At 43.1% G+C, this 12,477-nt stretch overlaps 1 protein-coding gene across 3 annotated transcripts in view; it reads right to left on the bottom strand.

Annotated features, from left to right (window-relative positions):
- LOC144686698 (sodium-driven chloride bicarbonate exchanger-like) overlaps positions 1 to 5,697 on the bottom strand; it is a 344,112-nt gene extending 338,415 nt beyond the window's left edge. For all 3 annotated transcript variants that reach the window (XM_078552275.1, XM_078552273.1, XM_078552274.1), the window contains exon 1: positions 5,582 to 5,697. In XM_078552275.1, the coding sequence (XP_078408401.1) occupies positions 5,582 to 5,629 (48 nt within the window). In that variant the 5' untranslated portion in view covers positions 5,630 to 5,697. The remainder of the gene's footprint in view (positions 1 to 5,581) is intronic.
- Between the last annotated feature and the right edge of the window lie 6,780 nt (positions 5,698 to 12,477).

Below are 12,477 nucleotides of genomic sequence, written 5' to 3'. Positions count from 1 at the left end.
AGGATCTTCTTGAACTGGATAACTCAGTACCACACCATGTAGTGTACTTACTCAACAAGGGGTTTATCTAAAAGGTTCTTCAAAAAGTTAGGTGACATTACTGTAAATTCTAATCAGAAACAATAACGTTTTCTCATTTCACTTCTGATAATAAAGCATCAGGACGTCACCTTTCATAGTCTTGCTAAAAGTCACCTACCAGCATTCTGTCATGTATTAATGAAATTCCTTAAACCCTTTCCTCTGTACCTGAAATGTTAAGAATAATAATATTGCTGGGATAGTACTCTGTCTAGTCTACATTACTGTTGCGCCTTTGGACATCAATATCCATTCCATGCCTGTGTAGTTCAATTAGCACTCTCAACTAGCATGCACATGCAGAATCATGCTCAAAATATCCCAAGCAGACATACTCACACTATTTTCAGTGTGCCAAGAACAGTTTCATTTCAACAACCAAAATGTTAAGAAACTTAGTAGTCAATTTTGAGATTTATAGAGCATGCTGTAATGATCCCTGTGGGGCAAACCAAACTAACCAAATTTACTGAAATTACCAAGATTCTACTTTTTATAGCTAATTTATCATGAATCACAATCAAAGCAAATTTCACGTGAATTAACAGGCAAATGATACTTCAAATAAAAAAGGGAAATTTCACTTTAAATAGTCGAAAGGTCTTGCACAATTCCCCTTTAGCATGTATGGCATTATGTAGCTACAGAATTCCACAAATGTTGTTCTTTTATTCATGCATCAGAGGTCAGGAGTCCTTTCTGACAACAGCTCCCCCCCACCCCCATCACCCCTTGTTTCACAGGTAGAATTATTATCAGTAAGGCAGACTTCTATGAACCCTTTCTCAGTCGAGTCACAACAGTCCCAATGGTGTCGCTTTCCAGAATTCCTTGACCAACTGACCAACCAATAAAACCCCAGTTCACAGTTTCACCACTTCTGGGAAAACACCCAGCTTTTTAGCATCTCCGAGCTATTCACAGTTTTCCAGGTTTTAGACCTTTGTAGCCAGTTTATACAGTGCCTCCAAGAGCTCCCGTATCCTTTTCTACAAAACAGAAAAACTGACTATTCCTGAGAGATTTGTTTCTTCTCCTCACAAGAGTTTGGTGTGTTCCTCTTTCTGTCATTGACTGTTTGCTCTTGTTGATTGCATCTGTGCCTTCATCTCCAGCTCCTTTGCTTGTAGCTCTCCTTTGTGCCTGCTAGCCACATGAATTCTGGTCTCAACCTCTTTATTGTTGGTACTGCTTCCAAGTCAAGGATCACCAGCTCATATGGACCATCATTTCTTCTTATCCAAGAAATTACAGTTGGTTCCTTTACACTTGATGCAAACTCTTAAAAGTCCTTTCAAAACATTCTTAAAAACAATTATGATTCCACAGACATTTTCCTTACTGTACTGGTTCTAGGGTCAATAGGTCATCACAATGCATAATTTTCAACTAGAAGTAAGTACAGTAAAAACTTCTTAGCAAAATCAAATTTATTAACAAGAATGAGGCCACATTGTGGTCTTCCACCAAAAACTATTTTCTAGTTTCTGAATCCTGCCTGTTTCTGACTGATTGCTGGAGCAGGCTGGTTGCAATTTCAGTGAGCTGCCTGACCCCGAACTGAGGTTAAAATCCTATCCATCATTAAGACCATTTATTTCCACCTCTGCGCCATCACCATTTTACCTCACTCTCACTGCTGTTGAAAGGTCCTCTTTGTTGCCTTGAGGTTCGACATCTCAAATTTTCTCTTCGCTGATCTCCTTGGTTAACCCTACAACTTGTCCAAACTCTGCTGCCCACATCCTATTTCCTGCTCTAAAATTCACATTTTTATCATTCCTCTTCCTGCCAAACTCCATTAACTTCAGTATCCTCCAACCATTCATATCCTCCCCTCTTCTGATTCTGATTTTCACTGCATACCCTCCCACTCCATCCAGTCTGAGCTTTCAAAAATTTGGGCCCTATACTCTGGAATTCTATTGATAAACCCCTCTAACATTGCTACCTTTGCTCAGCTTCAAAAGACTCCACAAAACCTACTTCTTCATCTATGCCTTAACTAATTTCTCTAACCACTGATCAGTGTCACTTCTACCCAAGGAAAGCATCTTGGGAGGTTAATAATGTGTAAATAACAGTAATAACAACTTGTATTTATATAGCCTTCAACATAATGAAATATCCAAAGGCACTTCACAGGAGCATTAGTATGACACTGAGCCATGTAAGGAGATACTAGGTCAAAGGATGAAGACACAGCCACTAATGGTGGAAAAATTAAAATTGGGAACGCACAAAAGTTCAGAATTAGAGGAGTGTAGATATCTTGGACAGCTGTGATGCTGGAGGAGATTACAGAGATAAGGAGGGTTGAGGCCACAGAGGGATTTGAAAACAAGGTTGAGAATTTTAAAATCAAGATGTTGGTTTACCGGGGGTGTAGCTCAGCAGGCGATAGGGAACCAGGGCTTACTGCAAGTTAAGTCACGTGCAGAGTTTCGAATGACCTCACGTTTACCGAGGGTAGAATGTGAGAGGCCAACCAGCAGTGCATTGGAGCAGTCGGCTGTAGATGTAACAAAGGCGTGAATGAGGGTTTCAGCAGCAGATGAGCTGAGAGAGGAGTGAAATCAAGAGATGTTACAGAGGTGGAAATAGGCTGTCTTTAGTGATGGCACAAATAAGTGGTTGGAAGCTCATCTGTAAATCAAATGCAACACCAAGGTTGCGAACAAACTGGTGGCCACAATCAATAGAATGTCATTTTTGACTTGATAAGAACTGTTTCAGAACTGTTGCAGCAGTGGAAGTCCAATTGGAGGAATTCAAACATGAAGTTCTGGGAAAGATGGGAACAGGGTTGGGAGGCTGTAATACATTCAAGGACTTTGGAGAGGAATGGGAGGTTGAAGGTGGAACAATAGTTTGCAAGGATGCTGGGGGTCAAGGTTTGCTTTTTGGAGCAGGAGGTGATAACAGCAGATTTAAAGGAGAGAGGGGCAACATTTGAAGTGAGGACTGTTTAGAATTTCAGCTAACATGGTGGGGGGGCAGAAGGGAAGTTGGGTTATCAGCAGTTTAGTGGAAACAGGTTCACAGGAACAGGAGGTAGGTCTTAATGAGCAAGATGAGCTCAGAGAGAACACGAGGAGAGATATGAAAAAATCTAGAGAAAGATGCAAGTTCAGGATTGGGACAGGGGAGGGTGCTAAAAGAAGTTTGGCCATATGGACTTGTGGAAGGGAGGGATGCAGCAGAGACAACTGATCGGGTTGTCTCAGGCTTAGTGAAAAGGGGGTCCATGACTTGATGTTGCAGGTGGAGGAAACAGGGCAGAGGGGTTTAAGAAGTTGGTTTGCAGTAAATAAAAGCTGGAGGTTATCTTTGCATTACATGATGATCCTGGAATAGTGAGCAGTTTTAGCAGGTGTGAACAGGACTCAATAGTGTTTTAAGTAGTCCAGCCAGTTCTGGTGCTGTATAAATGTAATTGTTGTTGTAGCCATGCATGTTAATAAATGCCATTGTTCAAAACTATTTTCAAAATATATTTCTAGGAGGTCCCTTTTGTTTACATCTGTGAATGGAAAACCTGTTTAATTTTAAGATGCATTCTCTAAATCAAATGCATAACACAGGTGCCTAGTTGCACATCAGTCAATCTTAAAGCAATCAAATTTCACTCTAGAGCTAATGAATTTCATCACATGTCACCTTCAGGGATTACACAAAGTAAATTCCACAACTGGAATAGAAGAGCAGAAAGAATTAGGGATTTAGATATACAATTTTTTTAAAGGTAGAGGACAAATTAATAAAGCTACAAAAAAGTGCATGGAATATTAGGTTACATAAGTAATAGCATTAAATACAAATGCAGATAAGTAATGCTACATCTATACAAATAATAGTCTCTGCCATACAATTAGAATATTACGTCCAGTTTTAGGTGTCCTACTTTGGGAAGGACGTCAAGGACATGGAGAGGATACAAAAGAGGTGATACTTGGGGTAAAAAGCTTTTTCTGAAAGGAACGGAGCATCTTTTCAATGGCTCAAAGAAAGTTATGAAATTAGATGATTTTCACAATTTTGATATATTTGATAGATGTAAAAATTAGGCAAAGGGCAGAGGAATTGAACTAAATAGATGGGCACAGACAAAATGGCTTCCTTCTGTGCTGCAAAATACAATAATTCTATTGTATCATATCTAAAATTAATCCAGAACAAATGATTAACTAAACAGGGAAACTGAGCATCAATACACAAGACACAGGTATGTCTGGCAAAGTTGCCCAGCTCCATATACATCAGTAATGTCTTGATAAAGAAAACCCTTTAATTTCATTTTGTTAAAAACAGCTTTGTAAGATTAAAGTACCTACCATATCACTTTGTCATGAGCAAATCCATTTTGACTAGCGTTCCAGGTTTACCCATTTAAAGACTATGATAAATTTAAACTCCATCTACATATCTAAATTTACAATAAATTTAATTCAACAACATTCAAGTGGGACCTGATAATTCCAGACATTTAAATATACATTTATTTTTAAGACATAACTGTCACGATCAAATATTTATTACAAACTTTTATGATGGGCAGTTCTACGTATGTTGGTCACAATATAATAAACTTGGTTTGTAGTATTGATCCTAATAGGAAATCTGACGTCAAAAATATAATTTGCCATTGAAGAGGCGGAGCATCTAAAATGTGAGTAATGCTATTTTTTAATGTTTCTAGGTTTAATAAAAATAAATAGGAATAAAGAAATTAGGTTCTTAAATGGGAAAAGAAACGTCGTAAGTGACTATCTTCAAGGATTTGCTTTTCAGCTTAAGAAAAAACCTTTCGAAGTGGCGTACTACAAATCCTTAGTATGATACATCTATTTTAACTATTCGTCTTCAGCATTCAATATTCACGTGCCTTTGTATTAAGAATATTTCGTTCTGTTTGTTAATAACCAATAAATATGAACTCGGCGGGTTCTTTTGATGTCGACGTGCTAACAACTGCCTCCCACAGTCTGTAACTGCGTCAAGTCCATTTCTTAGCTTTCCAGTGTGACATGACTTTGCGTACTCACAATACAGAGCACTGAACACGTCAGTTTATTAACAGTCCTATCCCCTCGTTCTCGCAGATTTTCCAACATCTTTTGATGGAAAAAGGCGAGTGGCTATTCACACTTCAGCGGGGTATATTCCGCATCCAGAATCCAAAGATCGCCCGAGCCATCAAGGGATTCTGCCAGTTCAGGTGGAAAAATTTTTAAATCAATGCGTTTTGTTGCTGAAAGCACGATATCGTTTCAAAATAGATTTTTTAAAAAAACATTAATAACAGCATTGTCATCTGTCACCGTTCACAAACCAACAAACAAAAAAAAGTCGCCCGGCAACTGTTTACTCCGGGGTCGGCGGGGTTGGGGGGGGGGGGGGGGGGTGGGGGGTGATGGGCAGTAGTGCGGGGAGGTCTATAAATGAACGGAAGGAAAATACAATTTGATTTTCCTATGTGGAAGACAGATTGAAATATTACCGTTGGTAATAATGGCTCCATTTGGGCTCCTTGTTCCTTGGTGTCCATGTCTACTTTCTGCTGATACCTGTACCGCGAGCCGCGAGCCCCTCTGCTCTGTCTCGCTGCTTGATATTCGTATCAGGTAACACCGGCCCGGGCGACCAATCACACAGCGCCTCCGGGCACGGGATCTGTCTCCTCAGCCAATAGTAATTGCGGAGGCGACTTTTCTACCAATCAGGGTGCAGCGGCGGATGGATTGTGGGGTTTGTAGTTGGAATGTTGACCCGTTCTGTTCAGTCGCGCGCACCGCAGTGATGAAAATGTTAGATCTACTTTGTTTCGTTAGTCCATTATTTTCTTGTTGGATATCTTCCCACACTTTCTGTTGTTCTTTATCAGTTGCTAAAGGACTGGCACTGGCGTTATGTCCCTATTCCTGCTGTATTTGGATTTTTAATCCGTCTGCATTTTGTCGCTGTTACTTTTAGTGTGACTGACAGACTGACCGCAGTAGTTCCGTCAGATTGTGCATAACGACATGAAAAATCTCTGGCTGCACGTAGACAATTTCATGCAATGGCTATTTATAGATCATCAAAGGCATTAAGGATAATACGAGAGTGAACCTCGATTTGTCCAGGGAAATGCTGGGGCTCCGGCGGCTCAAGACAGCCCTCACCAGGAGGAGGCTTTGCATGAAAAGTAATAGCGTTTCCGCTTAGAGCCCCTTTTTTAATGTGATGTGGATTGGAATTAAATCATGTCCGAGTCAGGAAATGGCAACATACTCTCCTTTCCATATATGTCATGTAACTATCTTAAAATAATTTTGAATGCAGTGCAACTTCACATTATATCAAATGCACTCCACATATTCTGGAGAAATAAAACATTGCATCCGAAGTGGTTTCATTTCAAGCCTATTTGGTGCCTCAGCTGATTGAGTTGACAGAAACGTTTCTGAGCGTATCCATGAACTGTGAATTTAATGCGCATGAACATTTGGTTGATGTTTTAGTTGCAGAGGCCTACAGTTGAAAAAAAAACATCCAAATTGTTCCTGTTTTAAACCGAATAACTGGAAGAAATAAGGCGCAATGTCCCTAAATGTTCTGGAAAATTATTGCTGTATTGTAACTGTTTTTAACACCGTGGTCATCCTCAGCGCTATATTATGTAACAGCTGCCCCCGATGCAATCCTTAAGGAACATAGACCTTCCTTTGGTCGCAAAAATAGTTGCCCCAACTACTAGTTGAAGTCCGGAAAGGTTATTTGGCACATTCTATATTAGTGGTCAAGCACCAGTGGATGCCAGAACTGCGTCCACAACAGAGTGTATGACGCACGCATAAACTGTGTTATGGAAAAAAAGAGCAAATTTATGTTGAGGGGCCCACGACCCCCAAAAGCCTGCAAATATGCAAAATAGGTAACATACATCATGGAAAACAACTGAAAGAGTTGAACGCAGCGTCGAATATCCAGAGGACGGACAAAACGTTGCATGATTCACCGCATCACAGTGCGCTAGAATTTCTTGTGAATCTGTGCCCAAAAACACATTATTAGGATCTAAAACCAAATTCTGGCAAAAGACCAAGGAAATTCGGTGTAAGTGACTTCGGCGCGTGCTTTACCCTGATCGTTCCTTGAGTATTGAGCTCTGCACATCGCCTTTCATTGCTCAGTTGCCAGCATTATCACCTCTGACTCAGAGGCTGTGGTTTAAAGTCCCATACTGTAAGAATCCTGGGGGGCCCTGAACTCTAAGAACACAGAGGTTTGAGCCATAGACAGAGCCAAACTCTTGAGTGCATTACTGAGGGAGTGCTGCATGATCGGAGCTGACATTCCTTCCGATGAGACATTAAACCATGGACTAGTATGCCATCCAGGGAGAACATAACTGATCCCATGGCACTATTTTGAACAAAAGCAGGGGAGTTCTTCCTGGTCAAAATAAAAATACCTGGAAAAACTCAGCAGGTCTGGCAGCATCTGCGGAGAGGAATACAGTTAACGTTTCGAGTCCGTATGACTCTTCAACAGAACTAAGTAAAAATTGAAGAGAGGTGAAATATAAGCTGGTTTAAGGGGGGGTGGGACAAGTAGAGCTGGATAGAGGGCCAGTAATAGGGCCAAGAGATAGCCAAAAGATGTCATAGACAAAAGGAGCAAGAGGTGATGAAGGCGGTGATATTATCTAAGGAATGTGCTACTTAAGGGTAGAAAGCAGGACAAGCAAGGTACAGATAGCCCTAGTGGGGGTGGGGTGAGGTGAAGGAATCGAAAAAGGCTAAAAGGTAGAGATAAAACAATGGATGGAAATACATTTAAAAATAATGGAAATAGCTGGGAAAAGAAAAATCTATATAAATTATTGGGAAAAAAAGGGGGATCGGAAAGGAATGGGGATGGAGGAGAGAGTTCATGATCTAAAATTGTTGAACTCAATATTCAGTCCGGAAGGCTGTAAAGTGCCTAGTCGGAAGATGAGGTGCTGTTCCTCCAGTTTGCGTTGAGCTTCACTGGAACAATGCAGCAGGGCAAGGATGGACATGTGGGCATGAGAACAGGGTGGAGTGTTGAAATCGCAAGCAACAGGGAGGTCTGAATAATGCTTGCGGACAGACCAAAGGTGTTCTGCAAAGCGGTCACCCAGTCTGCGTTTGGTCTCTCCAACGTAGAGGAAACCGCATTGGGAGCAACGATGCTGTAGACTAAATTGAGGGAAGTGCAAGTGAAATGCTGCTTCACTTGAAAGGAGTGTTTGGGCCCTTGGACGGTGAGGAGAGGGGAAGTAAATGGGCAGGTGTTGCACCTTCTGCGGTTGCATGGGAAGGTGCCGTGGGAGGGGGTTGAGGTGTAGGGGATGATGGAGGAGCGGACCAGGGTGTCCCGGAGGGAATGATACCTGCGGAATGCCGCCGGCGGTGGGGGGTGAAGGGAAGATGTGTTTGGTGGTGGCATCGTGCTGGAGTTGGCGGAAATGGCAGAGGATGATCCTTTGACTGCGGAGGCTGGTGGGGTGATAAGTGAGGACAAAGGGGGCCCTATCATGTTTCTGGGAGGGAGAGGAAGGTTTGAGGGCGGATGCGCGGGAGATGGGCCGGACACTGTTGAGGGCCCTGTCAACCACCGTGGGTGGAAAACCTCGGTTAAGGAAGAAGGAAGACATGTCAGAGGAACTGTTTTTGAAAGTGGCATCATCAGAACAGATGCGACGGAGGCGAAGGAACTGAGAAAATGGGATGAAGTCCTTACAGGAAGCGGGGTGTGAGGAGCTGTAGTCGAGGGAGCTGTGGGAGTCGGTAGGCTTGTAATGAATATTGTTGGACAGTCTATCACCAGAAATTGAGACAGAGAGGTTAAGGAAGGGAAGGGAAGGGTCAGAGATGGACCATGTGAAAATGATGGACGGGTGGAAATTGGAAGCAAAATTAATAAATTTTTCCAGGTCCAGACGAGAGCATGAAGCAGCACCGAAGCAATCATCGATGTACCAGAGAAAGTGTTGTGGGAGGGGGCCGGAGTAGGACTGGAACAAGGAATGTTCCACGTACTCCATAAAGAGACAGGCATAGCTGGGGCCCATGCGGGTACCCATAGCCACACCTTTTATTTGGAGGAAATGAGAGGAGTTTAAGGAGAAATTGTTCAGTGTGAGAACAAGTTCAGCCAGACCGAGGAGAGTAGTGGTGGATGGGGATTGTTCGGGCCTCTGTTCAAGGAAGAAGTGGAGAGCCATCAGACCATCCCGGTGGGGGATGGAGGTGTAGAGGGATTACACCCACTCACAGTGGTTGACGGGGCCTTCAACAGTGTCCGGCCCATCTCCCGCGCATCCGCCCTCACACCTTCCTCTCCCTCCAGAAACATGATATGGTCCCCCTTGTCCTCACTTATCACCCCACCAGCCTCCGCATTCAAAGGATCATCCTCTACCATTTCCGCCAACTCCAGCATGATGCCACCACCAAACACATCTTCCCTTCACCCCCCCCGGCGGCATTCCGCAGGGATCGTTCCCTCCGGGACACCCTGGTCCACTCCTCCATCACCCCTACACCTCAACCCCCTCCCACAGCACCTTCCCATGCAACCGCAGAAGGTGCAACACCTGCCCCTTTACTCCCCTCTCCTCACCGTCCAAGGGCCCAAACACTCCTTTCAAGTGAAGCAGCATTTCACTTGCACTTCCCTCAATTTAGTCTACTGTATTTGTTGCTCCCAATGTGGTTTCCTCTACATTGGAGAGACCAAACGCAGACTGGGTGACCGCTTTGCAGAACACCTTTTGTCTGTCCGCAAGCATTACCCAGACCTCCCTGTCGCTTGCCATTTCAACACTCCACCCTGCTCTCATGCCCACATGTCCGTCCTTGGCCTGCTACATTGTTCCAGTGAAGCTCAACGCAATTGGAGGAACAGCACCTCATCTTCCGACTAGGCACTTTACAGCCTTCCGGACTGAATATTGAGTTCAACAATTTTAGATCATGAACTCTCTCCTCCATCCCCACCCCCTTTCCGATCCCCCCCTTTTTTTCCCAATAATTTATATAGATTTTTCTTTTCCCAGCTATTTCCATTATTTTTAAATGTATTTCCATCCATTGTTTTATCTCTCCCTTTTAGCCTTTTTCGATTCCTTCACCCCACCCCACCCCCACTAGGGCTATCTGTACCTTGCTTGTCCTGCTTTCTACCCTTAATTAGCACATTCCTTAGATAATATCACCACCTTCAACACCTCTTTGACCTTTTGCCTATGACACCTTTTGGCTATCTCCACCTATCACTGGCCCTCTATCCAGCTCTACTTGTCCCACCACCCCCCACCCCGCCCCCCAACCTTAAACCAGCTTATATTTCACCTCTATTCTATTTTTACTTAGTTCTGTTGAAGAGTCATACAGACTCAAAACATTAACTGTCTTCCTCTCCGCAGACGCTGCCAGACCTGCTGAGTTTTTCCAAGTATTTTTATTTTTGTTTTGCATTTCCAGCATCCGAAGTTTTTTGCTTTTATCTTAGAGTTCTCCCTGGTGTTCTGGTCAATATTTATTCCTCAACCAACGCCACAAAAAAAAAGTACCTGGTCATTGCAGCATTGACTGCATTACTTTCTATGTCACAGCAGTAAATACATATAAAATTATTTAACTGACTGTGAAGCACTTTGGGATGCTATAAGGACGATGTTATGATCCCCTTGAGGATCTGTAAACCAAAATAACTAAATTTATCAAACGACAGGTGCAACAGGAAATAAAGGAACCTTTAATCGTTTAATCTCTTCCTCCCTCCACCCTATATCAGACCTTCCCTTTTGTTCTTCCTCCCCCATCCCCCAGCCCGCTTTCACATGCTCAAAACCTAGTACATTTCTATTTTTCCTCGTTTTTGATGAAGGGTCATAGATCTAAAACGTTAAATCTGTTCCTCTCCACACAGGTGCTACCTGGCCTGCTGAGTATTCCCAACATTTTCTGTTTTTATTTCAGATTTCCAGCATCTGCAGTATTTTGCTTTTACACATTTCTGGTGTATTTTTAAGCACATTTTTATTTATCCTCACTAAGATCTGCATGCACTACATCTTTTGTTTCATCGAACACATTTTCGTAGCACTGAAACTAGAAAATTCCACAATTGCATTTTCTTAAAATGTGTGACAAATATGGATGTGTAAGGATTACATGGCTTCAAACTGTATTTTTCATAGCAAAGTAAAAAATATATGCTGATATCTCTTTGAAATAGGTGGCAGATATCCCAATAAAGACAGACAACTGAAAGGTGCATCCCCATCTTCAAACCCTTCACCCATTATGAAGGCAAAGCCATGTAAGTGCATCTTTAGCATCTTGGGTGTCCCTATAATGTCACTTTGGCAACTGTTTGCATTACCATGCACATTCAACCTGCCGCCTCTGTTCTATGTCTGCTTCATCCTGAGAAGGGCATGCTGACCCATGATTACCTTCTGCCAAGTTTTCCTGCAGATTTGCCAGAGCAGCAGGGGGCTCAGAAAGCAGATGATGACCTGGGCAAAAGCAAATACTGCGGATGCTGGAACTCTGAAATAAAAAACAGAAAATGCTGGGAACAGTGAGCCAGTCAGGCAGCATCTGTGGAGAGAAAAGCAAAGTTAACATTTCAGGTCAATGACCTTTCATCAGAAATGACATGGGGCCTTCCCCCTAGCAGCCTATATGGATGATGATGAAGCGAGCAGAAAGGATACCAGGCCAGGACACACTTCCTTCTGGCTCACCCCACCCCTGCAACCTGTGCCCCAATCCCTGCAGATTCCCACCTACATTATTTTCTTCTTCTTTCCCAGATACCAGAGCAAGGACATTCACATGGGAGAAAATAGTGAGGAACCAAGAGTTTGAAAAGCATAGGGGGGCCCAGAGAAGTGTTAAGTGGGGTATGTCCCCTTTCTATTAGAGGTTGAAGAGAAGGGTGTCTCTGCCTTCAGCCTTGTAGGTTCCAGAATTCACGGGCGGAATGAGGTTTCCAAAAGCAAACAAAAATAAAATAAAAGTTTTGCAACTGAATTAATAACATATCCCTGCTCATGTGACAGAGTCACATGAGGAGACATGTTTTATTACATTTTTATTTTCTTTATTATTTTTTGTTATATCTCTTCATCTCCCTGAGGCAGCTCCATGCCTCAGGGAAATTATGCAGTGATTACTTGGGCGCATGCTTGCCCTCCTCCCCCCGCCACATGGACAGCGCTCAGTGCTGCCATTCGTGTTTCACGCTGGGTGGGCCTTAATTGGCCTGCCAGCATAAAATTGCGGTGCAGCGCCGATCACGGGCGGCAGCCGGCTTCCTGACCACCCCCACCCACCAAGGGCAAAATTCTGCCCATAGAATTTCACAATCTGG

This window comes from Cetorhinus maximus, chromosome 11 (assembly GCF_964194155.1).
Source record: "Cetorhinus maximus chromosome 11, sCetMax3.hap1.1, whole genome shotgun sequence".
Classification (NCBI taxonomy): domain Eukaryota; kingdom Metazoa; phylum Chordata; class Chondrichthyes; order Lamniformes; family Cetorhinidae; genus Cetorhinus; species Cetorhinus maximus.
Note: the sequence above shows the minus strand (reverse complement) of the source record. Positions and strands in the feature narration are given on the sequence as shown.